Source organism: Vicia villosa, unplaced genomic scaffold (assembly GCF_029867415.1).
Source record: "Vicia villosa cultivar HV-30 ecotype Madison, WI unplaced genomic scaffold, Vvil1.0 ctg.001104F_1_1, whole genome shotgun sequence".
NCBI lineage: Eukaryota > Viridiplantae > Streptophyta > Magnoliopsida > Fabales > Fabaceae > Vicia > Vicia villosa.
In genome coordinates, this window is record NW_026705481.1 from 57,745 (window position 1) to 75,243 (window position 17,499).

A 17,499-nucleotide genomic window follows, 5' to 3' on the forward strand; every position below is an offset into this window, starting at 1 on the left:
ACAATAATTTTCCCTCTAGATATGAACATGTTAAACTTCACAATGTATGCCCAATTCAAGGGTGTGTTATTTTTCAGTGCAAAAATGATTAAGAGCTTAAATTCACTTATTTGAGAGTAATTAGAGGCTTTACACACAATAACATAAACAAAAAATAATTAAGCAATCATCCAAAAAAAATATTACCATAAACAAGGTTTTTAATGTTATTAGAGGCACCTTGGTCCAACCTCTGTTTCTTGTTCATAATATATTCCTCGATTAAACAACACAAAGATCAATAAAAGGAATTTTTTGTTAAAACTTCCCCATTCACAGTTTCTGTCAGGGTGAATTATGGCACCCTCACTAGAAAGATCAAGAAAGATACCTATTTGAGTAGTAGACATGGTAATAAGAACCTCCTTTGACCCAAGAACTCAAGTTATTTCCCTTTAACAAACTTATCTTTTGGTTTAAGGACTAAATCCCAAACTTTATTTCTTTCAAATTGATTTAGTTATCTATAATTCATTCTTAATTCTCTAAGGCATCCTTAATTGTATAAGGTTCTATTTGTGAAACAAAAGTCATGTATAAACATGCATATTTAAGATTGAATCTAGTAGATACTCCATTGTTTGTGTCTCCAATGATGTTATCAAATTGATGATCCCGATGAGTTCTCCATTCTTGAGGTAAATCATTATGAATTTTCTTTTATTGTGATACTTTATCTTCATTTTGCACCTTTTTTTGTTCACTATGTTCGTAATTATTGTTGATATCTTTTGGTGAATTATATACATTATCTTCATCAATATGACTAATTTTATCCTCCTTGAAGGGGCTAGTTTCATCAAAATATACATGAACAAATTATTCAATAGTAAGGGTTTCTTTTTTATTAAAAATTCTATAAGTCTTACTAGTGAGGAAATAGCCAAGGAAAAGGCCTTCAGCTAATTTAGCATCAAATTTTCCTATATTATTTTTACCTTTATTCAAAACAAAACATTTGCACCAAAAAATATGAAGATGAGAAATATTGGGTTTTCTACCTTTATAAAGTTCATATGAAGTTTTCTTTAGAATAATTCTTAACAAAATACGATTACTTACATAGCAAGTCGCACTTACTGCATCCACCATAAATATTTTGCCAAATCTATTTCATTTAACATTGTTCTTGCTAGTTCTTTCAAAGATCTATTCTTTCTTTCAATAACACCATTTTATTGCGGTGTTCTAGTTGCTGTGAAGTTATGAGAGATATCATATTCATTTCAAAAACTTTCAAATGAAGCATTTTGAAATCCTCCACTATGATCATTTTGAATTGAAGCAATTTTCAAGGATTTCTCCTTGTGAACTAGTTTCACATACTTTTTTAAAATGCACCGTGTTTATATGCTAATAATAATATCGAAGTGAATCTAGAGAAATCGTCAACAATTACAAATGTGTATAAATTTCTACCAAAAATTCTAGTTCTCAAAGGACCCAATAAGTCCCTATGAATTAGCTGAAGTAGTCTAGAAGTTGAGACGAAGATACTTTAGTTTATTTACCTTTTTGACATGTGTCATATACTTTGTCTTTAATTACTTAATCTTAGGAAAACCAACAAGAAGATCATGCTTTACTAATTAATGCAAATGGTCCATATGAATATGTGTAATTATTCTATGCCAAAGCCATGCATCATTGTTATTAACCATAAGACATTTAAGTTTTGAAGACAAATCATCGAGAGATATCATGGAACTTTTTCCAGCAAGTTAAAATTCATGAGTTATCTCATCTTCTATGATGCACGAATCTTTATTAAAATTAGTTTTAAGGCCTTTATCACAAAGTTTACTTATACCAAGTAGTGTATGCTTTAAATCTTCAACATATAACACATCACCAATAGGAGTAAAGAGTGGCGTGCCTACTTTTCAAATTCCAAGTAATTTCCCTTTATTTTTGTCTCCATATATGACAAATGCTTTAGACTTTAGAATCAAGGTTGAAAATTTTGATTTACCTTTTGTCATGTGTTTGGAACATCCACTATCAACATGTCACGTATTGGTTGTAGCTTTCAAGCATTCCTACAAAACAAATGAAAAATTGTTAAGTAGTCAATGTGACTTGGGTCCTTGATGGTTAGCACTTTCCTGCACATCTTACCTGCATTTTTTCTATTACTCCCCTTATAGATATGTTATCTTTCGTAGGAATTCTATTTTATGGCATTCTCCAAACCAAACATGACACTTTAGATGGAATCACCTTATTCTAAACCTTGATTCAAGGACGATTATCAATTAGTTGTTTGTTCGCCACCAAACTTTTGTAACTCTCCTTTATCAAATATTCGTCTAATGTGGAACACTCCCCTAAGTTCAAACTACAAATATCCTTCCACCAATTTGATATTCATGTTAGCCCCGAATTTTGAACCTCTAAATGCATTCCGTATTTGTTAACCAAAACATCATACCAAATATCCCTCCTATCATTCTTTATTTTTCACTCCCATTTTTCTAATAATGCGATATTCAACATCCTTAAATTTTGAAAATTTCTTTGCCAACCTCCCAACTCTCTAGCCCACCTCTGGTGAAAAACCCAAACTACCCCTGATTTCGGAAGTTCATTTCCGAAATGCAAGAAAAAGGTGTTTTCGGAGATGCATCTCCGAAAGCGCCTTTTTTTGAAAAAATTGTCTTATTTCGGAAGTTCATTTCCAAAAACAGCATTTCGGAAATGAACTTCCGAAATAATGCGCGTTCTGCAGATTTAACAAAACACTCCCCCTCCCCCATTCATTTACCGTAACTCAAATCAAAACACAACCCCTCTTCAAATTTTCTGCCAAAATCAAGTGTAAGATCAAAGAGCATTCCCAAGTCTTCTTCCAAACTCATCATCAAACACTAATTGGTAAGTTCTACATTGTTTTTTCAAGTTTTAGATCTATTTGAATAAACTCTAATAGGGTGTTTAGAAACTGAAAAAATCACATTAAGATAGGTTAGTACTGATATTAGGATGTTTAGTAGGCATAAAAGTAGTTTTGGTTTAGGTTTTTTGGGTCTTCCATTGAAGGTTGCAGAAAAGCTCTGCGCAGGGGTGTTTCGGAAGTTCATTTCCGAAAACACCTTCATCCCAGTTTCGGAAATGAACTTCCGAACTGTATCAAAAGTGCATTTTTTTTTGTTTTTTCATTTGTCTTGCATATTAATCGATTTCGATTGTTTACAGGAACATGTCAGACAACCAGCCAGCACGCATCAGACAGGGCAGGGAGTCCCAGACTGCGTCGGCTAGACGCGAGCGGGCGGCGGTGCAGCTGGCGTCGACCCAGGGACGGGGCCGGGGACGCCGTGTGCGCGTTCCACAGGACTTGGTGGAGAGTTCATCTGCTTTAGGCTCTAGGAGTAGGCTGGCTCGGGTATCTTCTTCCCGCCAGCGAGAGGAGGAGGATGAGGATGAGGAGGAGGTGATACCGGATGTTGACCCTCCAGTCGGGGAGGAGGAGGAGCAGGAGGTGGATAGCTATCCGGGAGGGCCTTTTGACACTTCCCTGCTGATTCACTACCAGGATCATGTCGCTCGGCGGATCTGGGAGGGAGAGGTATTTTTTTTAACTTAGCCGTTTATTTGTCACCATTTTTTATAATTTTACCGTTTATTTCTCGCTTATTTGTTTTTTTTTGTAACAGGAGAGAGAGCCATTGAAAATGGTGAACCACTCCAGGAAGATTTTCGGTCTGTTTAAACCATCAGCTCAGTGGTTTAACGACCATGTGCGAGGTTCAGGGCTTAGCGGGCTCTGCATGACCGGGTACACCACCATCAGCACCGGCATGCAGGGGGCATTTGTGGAGCACTGGCACAAGGAGACGTCTTCTTTCCACTTGCCGGTGGGGGAGTTGACGATCATCTTGCATGACGTCCAGTGTCTTCTCCACCTGCCCATCAGGGGGTGGCTGTTGGACCACTCCAGGATCCAGAGGGTCGAGGCCATTGAGTGGATGATGCACTATTTGGGCATGCCGCACGAGGTTGCTCACCTTGAGTGCGTCTCGACTTCTGGGTGTCATGTCCGGTTCAACACACTGAGCCTCTATTTTGAGTTCCACTTGGACGCGGCGGCCGAGGCCGAGCAGGAGGGTAAAGACCTATTTAGGGAGTACCACCGCGGCTGCGCTCTCCGGTGCTGGTACATGCATGTGGTAGGCGCTGCATGCTTTGTGGACAAGAGTGCCAGGTACGTCGATGTGGCCTACCTCCGCTATTTCATGGACCTGGATACCGTTCACCAGTGGAACTGGGGGTCAGCTACTCTGGCATATCTCTACCAGAAGCTGAATGAGGCCTCCAACTAGAGGACGAGGTAGTTGGTCGGATCCTGCACACTGCTTACAGTACGTTTTATTTTAATACATTATCGTATTTATTTATTTATATATGTTTCGTATTTAATTTTAATACATTATCTTGTTTCTGTTTCAGAGCTGGATCATCTCCTACTTCTCCCGCATCCACGGCTACCACCTCGATCCTGCGTACGTGGACGCCTTGGCTAGGGCCGTCAGATACGATCTCCAGAGGGGGAACGATGCGGTGGGACCATACCGTGGATACCTGGACCGCACTCTGCACGACGACGTCACTTGGAGGCCGTTCATCGACTACGCTCAGATTGTCCCCTTTGACGGCATTGCACTTTATTCTGGCTGGTTGGCTTGCGGGACCGGCATCATGGTTCGATATCTCCCTGAGCGGTGCATGCGTCAGTTCGGATTCGTGCAGCGGATACCCAGGTCACCCTTTGAGGCTGCTCCCGACACTGTGACCCGAGTGCAGCTCACTGCCATATGGGAGCATTGGGAGGATCATGTGGTACCGCTGGAATACCGTCTCACTCGGGTCACCCAGGACTGGCATAGTGAGGAGGGATACGTCACATGGTTCTACCGGGTGTCACATCCTCTTCTGAGACCCGACATTCCCGGCGCTCCTAGGCCAGCACACGAGGAGATCCTGGAGAACCAGCAGGTCGAGGATGATCACGCCATTGATCTCATGCCGATCTGCCAGCGGATATCGATGCTTGGGCGGGACGCGTTGGGTCGAGGTATCGTGGAGCGGGGCGGTCCAGAGGCAGTCGCCGTGATGATCGTCACTGATGCGGACCGTGCGGCGACATACATGCGGCAGAGGAGGTCTCAGGGCGAGAGGTTTAGGCACACCCAGTAGTGGTCGGGTTTATATATTTTTTGTTATCGGATTGTATCTTTAGCACACTATTTTTATTTTTTTCGGTTTGTATATATTATTTTCATCGGATTAGTATTTTTTTTTTGTTTATTTATCATATTAGTATTTTCAGTTTATCTATTGCTTATTTTATTTGGCGTTTACGTTTAATTAAAATGCGAGACTGTTTTAGATAAAACATAAAAAAAAAACACAGTTTCTGCATAATTCAGAAATGAACTTCCGAACCCCCCAAAATCTGAACAAAGGTGTTTTCGGAAGTTCATCTCCGAAGACACCCCCCATGAGGTGTTTTCGGAAGTTCATCTCCGAAGACACCCCCCATGAGGTGTTTTCGGAGATGCACTTCCGAATTAAGGAATTTTTTTTTAAAAAAAAAACGCTTCGAAAGTTCATTTCCGAAGCAGGGGTATTTTGGGATTTTCGCTAGGGGTGACCCCCATAAGAAGGTGGGTAAAGAAAAAATCTAAATTTTTAATCCTCCGAATCCCCTACATCAATCTATCATACACACATTTTCTCATTTATCTTATTCTTCTATTTTCCTTCTTGTCACTTATTCTTCTAGCTAGTTTCAATAGATTTGGTCAAATATGGAGAGAAAACTAGATCTATCATATAGCTCATACACCCATAAGGCATGACACCATTCATTAACAAGATACCCCCAAAGTCAGAAACCCTAGTATTTTGATACATGCTATTTCACATTTTTTTAGATACTAGATTTCTTGCGAAATTATTCTTAAATCACAATATTCAGATAAACACACATAAAGAAATAGTATGCTCTCAAAATAATTAAATGATATTAGTAATTTGCGTCACTATTAGAAATACACGTATTACCTGCGGAATTTCCTGCGGAAAATATTCCGCAGGTATACCTGCGGATTTTCCTGCGAAATGTATATTTTAAACAAAATATCTAACAAAAATATAAATTCCGCAGGTAATTTCGCAGGAAACTTACCTGCGGAATTTCCTGCGAATATCTATTTTAATAAAACGCAACTGTAACACAAATTCCGCAGGTAAATCCGCAGGTAACTTTCCTGCGAAATTACCTGCGGATTTAACATATTTCAATATTTTAATTTATAAAAAAAATTAATCATTATTTTTTCTCTTTTATTAATTATTTTTATGGTAATTTTTTTATTTAGTTTAATTTTTATTTTTAATCATAATTTTTTCTATGTTATTAATTATTTTTATAATGTATTTTAGTTAATTTTTAATTTTAATTTTAGTCTTAATTTTAATCTTATTTTTAATCTTAATTTTTAATAAAATAAATAAATGGTATGCAAATTTTTAATAATTGGTATAATAGTTTTTAAAAAATAAAATAAAAAAAACTATATAAAAACAATAGGTATCAAAGTTTTTTAAAAATAAAATTAAAAAACTAAAAAAAAATTGGAAAGAAATTATATTTGATGAAAACTAAGACTAAAAAACGTTAAGACTCAAAAACCTTGTTACTGCTCAAAAACGTAAAACTCAAAAACCTAAACCTCAAAACTCAACGTTCTTCGCCGCAACCTCGCCATAGTCGTAGCCGGCCCATCACCGCATCTTCGCCGGTGTTCTGTTGCCACAATCTCGCCGGAGCTTTTCTCGCGTTGTGGTCTTCTTCATCTTCACACTTCAACTCAGGTATTCTCTAAACATTATATACATTTCATTCCTCGGAGTCCCATCACCGCATCTTCACACTTTAATAAGAAATACCAGTGCTATCAAGTTATGGCTTAAGCTAAAAATCAATTGAAACCATGAATGTTACAAGAGTTTCAGTTTCCATAGCTAGGGTTTTGTTCCTGTTTTTCTGATGTGGTAAATTTGTTCCTATTCATTTCTGAAATTAGATGATTTTAAGTTAGGTTGAATATAAACTTATGTGATTTTTGTAAACAAGGTGTTTGTTGAAATGATTTTAGTCTTAGGCTTCAAAGTTGTTGTCTTGTAACTGGTGAAGGGCTTAAGGCTCTTGGTATGGCAGTGAGTAATGATTTTATAACTACCCTCAAGTTGTGCTGATGAATTTATTTTCCCTAATGATGTCTCTAATCATGCAAATTCTAATCACATTGGAAAGGATATAAGGCAAGGAATTGATTTAGCAACCACATTGGAAAGGATAGAAAAGAATTTTGTGATTTCTGATTCTAGACTTCCAGATTGTCCTATAGTAAGATTAATTAATGTTCTTTTTAATTTTTTTTAGAGCAATTGGTGCTATCTTTCCTTGAAAATGATAACTGATTGTCTTAGAAGCATACTTTATCATCTTCTTTTATTCACCTAATACATATTAAACTTTTAAGTTTAACTTACATTCACAAAAGATGCTAGATATCATGTGACTATAAAGTATGAAACTTGTTATGTGTGCTGATATCATACCTTATGAGTGATTATTGTTGGTTTCTTTACAGATATTTGCATCAGATAGCTTTCTTGAGCTTACAGAATACACACGAGAAGAAATTTTGGGTCGAAACTGCCGGTATAAATTTTACTATAGCTTCGTATACAAGGACCATATGTCATGTATCTTGGATTTTATGTTCTACATTTTTCATTCGATTAATTGAATTTTTTTTTTACACAATTCGATTAATTGAAGTTATATAAACGTATAGATAGTGTGTACGCCTATATTTGAGAAAGCTGATTAGACATTTTGGAAATATTAATTCATAGTAAATAAAGTAAACAAAAATAAATCTCTAGTCCTATTGGCTTTTACAAATATCTGATGTTGCATTTGATAATCTTATGACTGGTGCTCGTTAAACATTACTTGCTTCTCCAAATATGGTGCAGAATTATAAGCCAATCAATCTATAACAGCTGTAATCTGGTGCAGAATTGAAGTGTTTAGTTTCTTTTGTAGTAACTTTGATTTGACATTATTAAAGGTTGTGATTTTTGTTTGTTTGTTTTGATTTGTGATTTAACAGAAACAAACAAAATTGGCCCAAGATGAGAACCTTTTTCTAGAAAACATTCTACAGCTTCTACTTCAAGAATTTGTGGTATGTTAAACTGTTGCCTATGTTTATAGATTGTTCTTTTTTATTGTTTGATAGTTGAATATGTTTATAGATCTTAAGCTAAATTTCTTCTAGGAAATTAGAAAACTAAACCTTTAAAAAACAATAAGTCATTAGAACCATGAAGTAACCTTAGGTGGGGACAAATTCAGCATAGAGAAAACTAGACATGTAATAAATTGGTGAATTTAATGTTATGATTGATGAGTGTTTTTAGATTCACCTAATTGAATATGCTAAATCTAATATGAAACTTTTTCAAGTAGTCTTGTAAAACATTTATATAATTGTGTGGGGATGTCCTTAAACCTTAATGTGCTTAAGGGTCTTTTCTGTTTTTTCATCTTCTTTTCTCCATTATGATTTTTGAGGCTATGTGATGCAGCTAACCTGAGCTTCAAAATTGATCTGTTTTGCTCACAATTTTATGTCTTTGTATCTGATGATAAACGCAATGAACAAGGTTTGATAAAAATTATAAGAATGATCACTAAACAAAAACAATGCTCACAATACATGGTTTTTTTAATACAGAAAAAGTTTTCATGGCCACCGGAACACAAGGTTACGGTGCGACGTAACTTTGAAAGAAGAGGTGCAGCAAAGATGTCTCAGCTACTACAAGATGTTCGCAAAGACTTGGAGTATAGACCGGGTTGGATGGGAGCTGATGTGTGGCAGCAATTATTGGACCATTGGAATTCGTTAAAGTTTAAAAAAACATCTGAGACGAATAAAAGAAACCGGTCTTCTATGGATGGCGCATCTCTTCACACCGGAGGGTCTATTCCTCATCGTTTGCATTGGAAAAGAATGGTATATATTATATGTTTTTCATTATATTTCGGTAGATAAAATATACTGACTTGTTAATTTTGAAGTTTAGTATCCAAGGATGAATGGTTGTTGTCATGAGAGTAACTCAAATCAATTATAGGGATTGTGTCTAGAGATTTAACTTCTGAAAGATTTGGTCTTTTGCTTTGTGGGAAGATGAATTTATAAAGCATTTTTATAAACATAGTCAAAGAAGGAAAATCTAGTTTATAGTATAGTGACATACAGGGCACACTACCAGACCATTTATAAATCCACAAGCTCTATCATCGAACAGACATATAATGTTGGTAGGGAGTAAAAGTTAGAAATACAATTATCTAAATTAGAAGCAAACTAGTAAATCTATTAATTTTTTATATGAAATAAAGAGAATTAACTATCACCTTTAAGAAATCTGAAAATATATTTGTTTGCTTGTAATGGAGTCCAAAGGGATGAGAAAGTAAGTTTATCTTTCTAGTAGGGAGATCCATATATGAAGTGGAATAAGATGTGAGTTCTAGTAGGGAAATCACATAATCAAACCGAACTGTTATTAAATAATCGAATAGTCTTTTAGTTAATGAACTGAATCATAATCTACTTAATAGTTTGATACGATAGTAAAAGAGAAACATATATGAAGTGGAATAAGATGTGAGTTCTACTTAGAAGTAACCATGATTGAACTGTTTCTTTGTGAAGTGTGAAAGTTGCCATAACAAGTCAATAACTTTGAATATTTTTCAATGTTGTTGTGTATGGTTTATAGAAGGTGCAGTTTCATTTATAGAACGTGTGTTCATATATAATTTTGAAATAAGTTATCAATAATATGGATTAAATCTTCATACTCTTTGTCCAGTAGCAACAATTTGCAGGATGGTTGTTGCAGGTGGTGTTTTGAATTAACTAACTGTACATAGGATATAGACAATTCTGTTTTTAATTATTGATCAGTGTTCTCGTTTTGGTTAGAGACACTGGAGAATATGAGTATAATTTGACATGTTAAGTATCACTATACCAATATCATATACTTTGATACATAAAATTATTGGGTTCTATTTCTTTTGTAATTTGTAGAGAAAGGAAAAGGGTGCAGATCCATCATTGACCGAGTTCTATTTTCGCACACATCGGAAAAAGGATCAAAGTTGGGTTGGAGTTCATGCTGAATCTGCATATGTAAGTATTTCGGGAAGTGTTAATTTGATTGAATTTTAAATCTACACACGAGTCTTTTAGAAAATATCACTTTTATTGAATTTAGTTCCTTACTATTTTTTTCAATTTTCTTTTAGGATAAATTTGAACAGAAAAAGTTGGAGATTTCTTCTCAGAATCCAACTATTCCAGGAGAGGACGAAGCTGATAGTCAACCAACTAATGAAATGCCACCTGATTTGGATATATGGGTAGAGTCGGTTGGAAAGAAGAAAGGGAATAGGGTATTTGGTCTTGGAACCGCATCTAAGACTTTGGTTTCTGTATCAAAGAAACCCTCAAGTCTTTCAAGTGACTCTCAAGAGGTTGATGTTTTGAGAAGTCAAGTCCATGCCTTAAATGCATCGTTGCAAAGACAAGAACAAGAGAAGATGGTGATGAGGCAACAATTGCATCGACATGAAGAAAAGATGGCCGAAGCGAATAATAAAATTTCATTTTTAATGAATCATTTAGGATTTGTTGGGTCTTCTTCTCATCCACCACAACCCATTAATGAAAGTGATCACACAAATGAAGATGTCGTCGATGAAACAGATGAAGAAGACCTTAGTAATGAATTTTGATTTGTATTTTTTTCATTTTGACTTAGTTTTTGGATTGTATTATCTTTTTAACCTGTCAAACAAATGATTAGTAATAACTTTATTTTCTGAGTCATTTTTAGTAATGACTATGTAAGTACTTCTTACCAATTATGTTCTATGAATTCAAGTTTAATTTAAATTGAAAATTATAGTTTTATTTTATATTATAGTTAAATATATATAATGGTTCAAAAGTTTATTAAAATAAAAAAATTATTTAATTTCAGAAAGAAATTTCCTGCGGATTTACCTGTGGATAGACATTTCCTGCAAATTTACCTGCGGAATTAGCTGCGGATTTACCTGCGGATTTACCTGCGCATTGTTTCCTGCGGATTTACCTGCGGAAATACCTGCGGAATTACCTGCGAAAAATATTACCCACGAAGGTTTTAGCTGGGACATAAATCCGCAGGAAATTCCGCAAAAAACACGTTTCCTGCGGAAATTTAGCAAAATTCCGCAGGAAATTCCGCAGGTAATACGTGTATTTCTAGTAGTGCGTGTCCAAATAACTTTTTTTTAGAAGTCAAAACCATCGAATTTTTTCTCAGAATATTTCCCTTTGTATAATATTTATGCAAATAAGAACAATGTAAGAACAATAAACAAAATATCATCTGTTTATTTATTAACAGTCAATCAGAATACGCTGCTACTTGTTTCAAATTACAAGAATAGATCAGAGCATCTTTTTACAACCGGTTAGAATTGATTAATTTACTAATTAATCAACATATACAAAATTTTTACAAATATATCATACACAAACAATCAATTATATACCTCCATCGATCAATATAATACAGTTTGAGTAAATTGTAATCTAAGCAAAAAAACAATATAAACTTAGAAGTAATACTTGTTATTAACATCATATCAAAATCATCATCATAATAGATAAATCGTGTGAGTTTTCAATTATCCCATTTATAGAAAACAAAAAAAAAACACAGAGAAATCACTTTCGGCACATCGCCGTAGTAGCCACCGCCTACAATAAGAAATAGCATCCCCCAACCTAACCTGTGTGCTATGCTAATGCAATGCACAACACGACAATCTCAAGAGACACGTGTCACTTCACAGAAGCATCCCAATTTGACAATAACCACCGCCCAGCTTAAAATACACGTGGAAAATGGACCACAATTTCTTCACAACCTTTCCACTTTTACCCTTCATATGTAAAACTAAGAGTCTGTTTGGTAAGACAAAAAAAGAGCTTTTAGCTTTTAGCTTTTAGCTTTTCAACTCGTATTAATAAAAAAGCTCTGTTTGGTAACTCTATTTTAGCTTTTAGTTTGTAGCTTTTTTAGTAGCTTTTAGCTTTTTTTTCAAAAGCTATTTGGGGTCTGTTTGGTAAAAATAGCGGTTGACTGATAAGGTAGCTGATAGCTTATAGCTTATGACTGATGGCTGATGACTGATGACTTATAGCTTATAGCGGATGGTTGAAACTGATAGATTATAAACTCATTGAAGTGTTTGGTAAAATTAGCGGTTCAATTAACTTATAAATGTAAAATGACATAAAAGATATTTAATATATAATTATTTTATTTTAAATTAAAATAAATTATAAGGGTTAAAAATGGATTTTAATTGAAATAATAAGGATAAAAAAGGAAGAAAAAGTAATAAGCTATAAGACATAAGCTAAAACGCTATTTGAAATAGCGTCTGAAAAATAAGCTATAAGCTAGTAAAATAAGCTATAAGCTCGTGATGAAAAGACCGTTATCAAACGGGTCTAAATTATCATATAAGCTTATAAGACATAAGACATAAGCTATAAGCTCGAAAATATGTCTTACCAAACAGAGCCTTGAAGTAGCTTTTGAGCTTGTAGCTTTTAGCTTGTGAGTTTTTCTTCCATTAATACCCTTATTATTTTAACTAAAATATATTATTAACCTCATTAATTAAAATGCCATTAATGTCATTTTGTATCTATCAGCTAATGAAACAGCTAATTTACCAAACAGTAACATTAGCTTATCAAATATCAGCTACTAGCTATCAGCTACCAGCTACCAGCTAAAAGCTACCAGCTATCAGCTAAAAGCTACCAGCTATCAGCTAGTTTTACCAAACAGAGCCTAAAGCATTTCTTATTCTCACAACAAGTAGTTCACGTTCCAGTACTTCGCGGAACATGGTGGGACTTACCTTAAGTAGTTAGAATAAAGCACCATTCATGAATAATTGGTCCCTATCAATAGAAAAATGAAACATATTACGCATGGTAGGTCCCCCATTTCTCTTAACTCAAACCAATTCCTATTATAAATCCTCTTCTTATTCTTATCCCTTCACACTCACCAGAACAATCTAGAGTAAGAAACATGGAAGCGAAGGAACAGGATGTGTCCTTAGGAGCCAACAAGTTTCCAGAGAGACAGCCACTTGGGATTGCGGCTCAGAGCCAAGACGAGCCAAAGGACTATCAGGAACCACCACCGGCGCCACTTTTTGAGTTCTCGGAGCTCACTTCATGGTCTTTCTACCGAGCCGGGATAGCCGAGTTCATAGCCACTTTCCTTTTCCTTTATATAACCGTTTTAACCGTTATGGGCGTTGTTCGAGAAAGTTCCAAGTGTAAAACGGTTGGTATTCAAGGAATCGCTTGGGCTTTTGGTGGCATGATCTTCGCTCTCGTTTACTGCACCGCTGGAATTTCAGGTATATATATTTCTTGAAACTGCGTCATTACATCTAATATTTTTGCACAACTATCATCTGAGCTGACTTAACAAATAATAGTACTGATTTTGGAAAATATGATTAATTATGTGAAAATATATCATGTTTAGGGGGTCATATAAATCCTGCTGTGACGTTTGGGCTATTTTTGGCGAGGAAATTGTCGTTTCCAAGAGCAATATTCTACATGGTGATGCAAGTGTTGGGTGCTATTTGTGGTGCTGGTGTGGTGAAAGGTTTTGAAGGTAAAAAAAGGTTTGGAGATCTGAATGGTGGTGCCAACTTTGTTGCTCCTGGTTACACCAAAGGTGATGGACTTGGTGCTGAAATTGTTGGCACTTTTATTCTTGTATACACCGTTTTCTCAGCCACTGATGCAAAACGTAGCGCCAGAGACTCTCATGTTCCTGTAAGTAGGAGTACCCTTCTGAAAATAAATAATTAAATTTTTTACAAAATAGTATAATTAATTAATTTTATGGTTAATTTTTTTTATGAGTAGATTTTGGCACCGTTGCCAATTGGATTCGCTGTGTTCTTGGTGCATTTGGCAACTATTCCAATTACTGGAACTGGTATTAACCCTGCACGTAGTCTTGGTGCTGCTATTGTCTTCAACAAGAAAATTGGTTGGAATGATCACGTAAGTTGAAAAATTATAATCCATTTTCATTGCAAAATTATTTGTTTTTAAATATTTTTGTTGATTAATTATTATTGTGGCAGTGGATTTTCTGGGTTGGACCATTTATTGGAGCAGGTCTTGCAGCACTGTACCATCAAGTTGTAATCAGAGCTATTCCCTTCAAGTCTAAGTGATTGAATCTAATCAAACGGTTCTTGATCAATCATGTCATGTTTCTGGATTTTGTTTCATCAACATGAAATGAAATAATCTTATGTATGATATTTTTCTTAAGTTTGAAATGTTGTCTTATGTAATTTGTATGTAAAGATGTAATATTTATTTATGATTATTAGGTGTAGCATGTGTGTGTTGCAAAATGGATCCAGCGCAATGGGTCCTGCAGCTCGTGTGTGATTGTGTATTTTGCCAAATCTAAAATAACACTCGAGTCATCATTTCTGAATTTTTTGTCATCTTCCCGAGTGACAAGTTTGGGATTCTTTATCCGTACTTTTCGTTCGATTTCACTTGTTAAGGTTTTGAAATTCGAAAGCCTTAGACGGGTGGGGGCTTTGTTGTTACCTAACACTAAATGGGACCATCCTCTTCATTAATAATGGATTTCGTGTTTTGTGGTATATGCCAACTAGATTGTAAAGACACACATTGGATCATTTAGCCTATCATCCTACACTTATAACTGGCTTTTTCAATTACAGTGCTATTACTCTTATGTCTAAAAATGCATTTTCGGAAAAAATTATCGGTGCTATTACTCTTTAAAAATAAATTAGTAACTAACTTTTAATTATTTCGGTAATAAATAAATCTAATCTCTAATAGTCTTCCCTTAAGTTGGAGGTGATCAGTGTGAACATTCAACTTGGACATGAAATCATGAAATGTTCGTCTTTAATGATTTATTATTGTTGAGTTGGTACATGAACTGTAGTGATGACCTCTAATCGAATATGTCCTCTTATTTAAATGCATATAAGAGAATTAGTCAGCTTTTGTTTCCGAAAGATCTATCCTGGACAATGTTATGGCTGCTACAGAAGTGATTCATCATATGAAGACCAAAACTAGATGCAAAGTCGGGGAGATAGCTCTTAAGCTTGATATAAGTAAAGCTTATGATAGAATTGATTGGGATTACTTGAAAGACATTCTTATCACTATGGGTTTTTGCCAAAAATGGATTGGATGGATTATGCTATGTGTTGGAACGGTGGAGTATTCAGTAAGTATGAATGGAAACATGGTCGGACCGATAGTTCCCGGGCGTGGGCTGAGACAGGGAGACTCTTTATCTCCGTACTTATTCATTCTTTGTGCGGAAGGTCTTAATGCTCTTATTAGGAGAGCAGAAAATAGATGTGACATCCATGGTGTTAAACTTTGTCGAAATGCTCCCATAATATCTCATCTATTGTTCGCCGATGATTGTTTTCTCTTCTTCAGAGCTAATATGGAAGAAACTAATGTTATGAAGGATATACTAGCCACTTATGAGGAAGCATCCGAGCAAGCTATTAATTTCCAAAAATCTGAATTTTATTGCAGTAGAAATGTTAATCCTGATACTCGTCTAGAGTTGGCTACGTGTTTAGGGGTTCAACAGGTTATGGGCACCGGAAATTATCTCAGTATTCCTTCTATGATTGGTAGAAGTAAGAAATCAGCGCTTAATTTCATTAAAGACAGAATTTGGAGGAAAATTAATTCTTGGAGTAGCAGAAGCTTGTCGCAAGCAGGGAGAGAAACAATGGTTAAATCTGTTTTGCAATCCATTCCGACTTATATCATGAGTATTTTCCTTCTTCCTTCTTCCTTGATTGATGAGATTGAGAAGTTGTTGAACTTGTTCTGGTGGGGCCATAAAAGAGATAGAGCCAAAGGTATTCATTGACTCTCCTGGGATCGTTTATCTATGCCTAAAGGTGAAGGAGGCATGGGTTTCAAGAATCTAAATGCTTTCAATCTGGCCATGTTAAGTAAGCAAGCATGTAGGCTTACGACCAATACAAATTCTCTTGTATCTCGACTATAACAAAGCCAGGTATTTTTCGAAATTGCGATTATCTAAGCTCAAATATTGGTCATAACCCTAGCTATGTATGGCGTAGTATCTGGAGCTCAAAATTTGTGATTAAGGGAGGATTGAAATGGAGCATAGGGTCAGGAGAGAATATTTCGGTTTGGGATCAGTATTGGTTGGTTGATGGTACTTCTCTGACTAATCCTTGGCCTAATAATTTGGTGGTGAGTAATCTAAAAGTATCGGACTTGATGACTCTTAATGGTAAAGAGTGGAACCATAATTTGATTTATGCGCTTGTAGGAGTAGAAAAAGCTCAAAAGATTCAAAATGCTCCCCTTTTTGCAGCGGTTCATAATGATAAATTGTTTTGGAAGCATGAATCTAATGGCAAGTTCTAAGTTTGAAGCGCTTATAGATATTGTATCAATGATGCTATTGATACCTCCCATCTTAGAATTAATGGGTGCTGGAATTTGTTATGGAATACCAAGGTCCCTCCCAGAGTTAAGAATTTTATGTGGCGTTTGTGTAGAGACTGTGTGCCTACTAGAAGGAGATTACTGGATAAAGGTGTGAGTTGTCCCCCCAATTGTATTGCGTGTGGAGTAGGCGAAGAGAACAATTTTCACCTTTTTCTCCAGTGTCCTAAAAGCATCGAGTGTTGGAAAAAAGTGGGATTATGGTCTATGTTACAACCTCTAAGTGGTAATGGCGAGTCATTTGCGTCTGTTATTTTCTCCGTTTTGCAGGTATCCAATCAAGACCAAAAAGCGTTTTTCTCAGTCTCCTTATGGAGTATCTGGAAAGGGAGAAATAATCATATCTGGAATTAGGTGGAACCGTGGAAGACTCTCTGATGCTTATATGTCAGCGGACTTATCAGTTATTGACCAATTGGAGAGAGGCCCAGCAACAGCGTCCCAACAATGGGATTATTAATTCCCCGTTAGTTAATATCAGATGGAAAAACCTCAGAGGGGCAGGTTCAAGTGCAATATTGATGCGGCTTTTTCACAAAATAAGGTGGGTTTGGGTGCTTGCATTAGAGATGATACGGGTAAATGCATTGTAGCCTGGACAGAATGATTTACGCCTTGTACCGATGTTGTTATTGGAGAAGCCCTCGGTCTTTTGAAAGCTTTAAATTGGGTCCATGGTTTGGGGTAC

The 17,499-nt window shown here is 35.7% G+C and overlaps 2 protein-coding genes across 4 annotated transcripts; both read left to right on the top strand.

Annotated features, from left to right (window-relative positions):
• Positions 1 to 6,705: 6,705 nt before the first annotated feature.
• Positions 6,706 to 11,076, top strand: LOC131633274 (uncharacterized). 3 transcript variants are annotated; one of them, XM_058903986.1, is made up of 6 exons: positions 6,706 to 6,918; positions 7,701 to 7,771; positions 8,229 to 8,303; positions 8,856 to 9,137; positions 10,227 to 10,328; positions 10,445 to 11,074. In XM_058903986.1, the coding sequence occupies exons 4-6, from the start codon at positions 8,928 to 8,930 to the stop codon at positions 10,931 to 10,933; spliced, it is 801 nt and encodes a 266-aa protein (XP_058759969.1). In that variant the 5' UTR covers positions 6,706 to 6,918; positions 7,701 to 7,771; positions 8,229 to 8,303; positions 8,856 to 8,927; the 3' UTR covers positions 10,934 to 11,074. The 3 variants fall into 3 exon arrangements, with proteins under 3 accessions (XP_058759969.1, XP_058759970.1, XP_058759968.1); XM_058903987.1 differs by lacking the exon at positions 6,706 to 6,918 and adding an exon at positions 7,038 to 7,453; XM_058903985.1 differs by lacking the exons at positions 6,706 to 6,918; positions 7,701 to 7,771; positions 8,229 to 8,303 and having other exon boundaries at positions 8,626 to 9,137; positions 10,445 to 11,076.
• Positions 11,077 to 13,257: 2,181 nt separating this feature from the next.
• Positions 13,258 to 14,751, top strand: LOC131633304 (probable aquaporin PIP-type 7a). Its single transcript, XM_058904018.1, has 4 exons — positions 13,258 to 13,639; positions 13,771 to 14,069; positions 14,163 to 14,303; positions 14,387 to 14,751. Exons 1-4 carry the CDS (start codon positions 13,303 to 13,305, stop codon positions 14,477 to 14,479), a joined length of 870 nt encoding a protein of 289 aa, XP_058760001.1. The 5' UTR covers positions 13,258 to 13,302; the 3' UTR covers positions 14,480 to 14,751.
• Positions 14,752 to 17,499: the final 2,748 nt, after the last annotated feature.

What these genes read in the sequence shown, in the direction of transcription:
- LOC131633304 (XM_058904018.1), top strand. Translation starts at nt 13,303, where the DNA reads ATGGAAGCGAAGGAACAGGATGTGTCCTTAGGAGCCAACAAGTTTCCA. An exon ending in CTGCACCGCTGGAATTTCAG is followed by an intron (nt 13,640 to 13,770) that starts GTATATATATTT and finishes TATCATGTTTAG; the next exon opens with GGGGTCATATAAATCCTGCT. An exon ending in CCAGAGACTCTCATGTTCCT is followed by an intron (nt 14,070 to 14,162) that starts GTAAGTAGGAGT and finishes TTTTATGAGTAG; the next exon opens with ATTTTGGCACCGTTGCCAAT.
- LOC131633274 (XM_058903985.1), top strand. Translation starts at nt 8,805, where the DNA reads ATGATCACTAAACAAAAACAATGCTCACAATACATGGTTTTTTTAATA. An exon ending in GTTTGCATTGGAAAAGAATG is followed by an intron (nt 9,138 to 10,226) that starts GTATATATTATA and finishes TGTAATTTGTAG; the next exon opens with AGAAAGGAAAAGGGTGCAGA. An exon ending in TTCATGCTGAATCTGCATAT is followed by an intron (nt 10,329 to 10,444) that starts GTAAGTATTTCG and finishes ATTTTCTTTTAG; the next exon opens with GATAAATTTGAACAGAAAAA.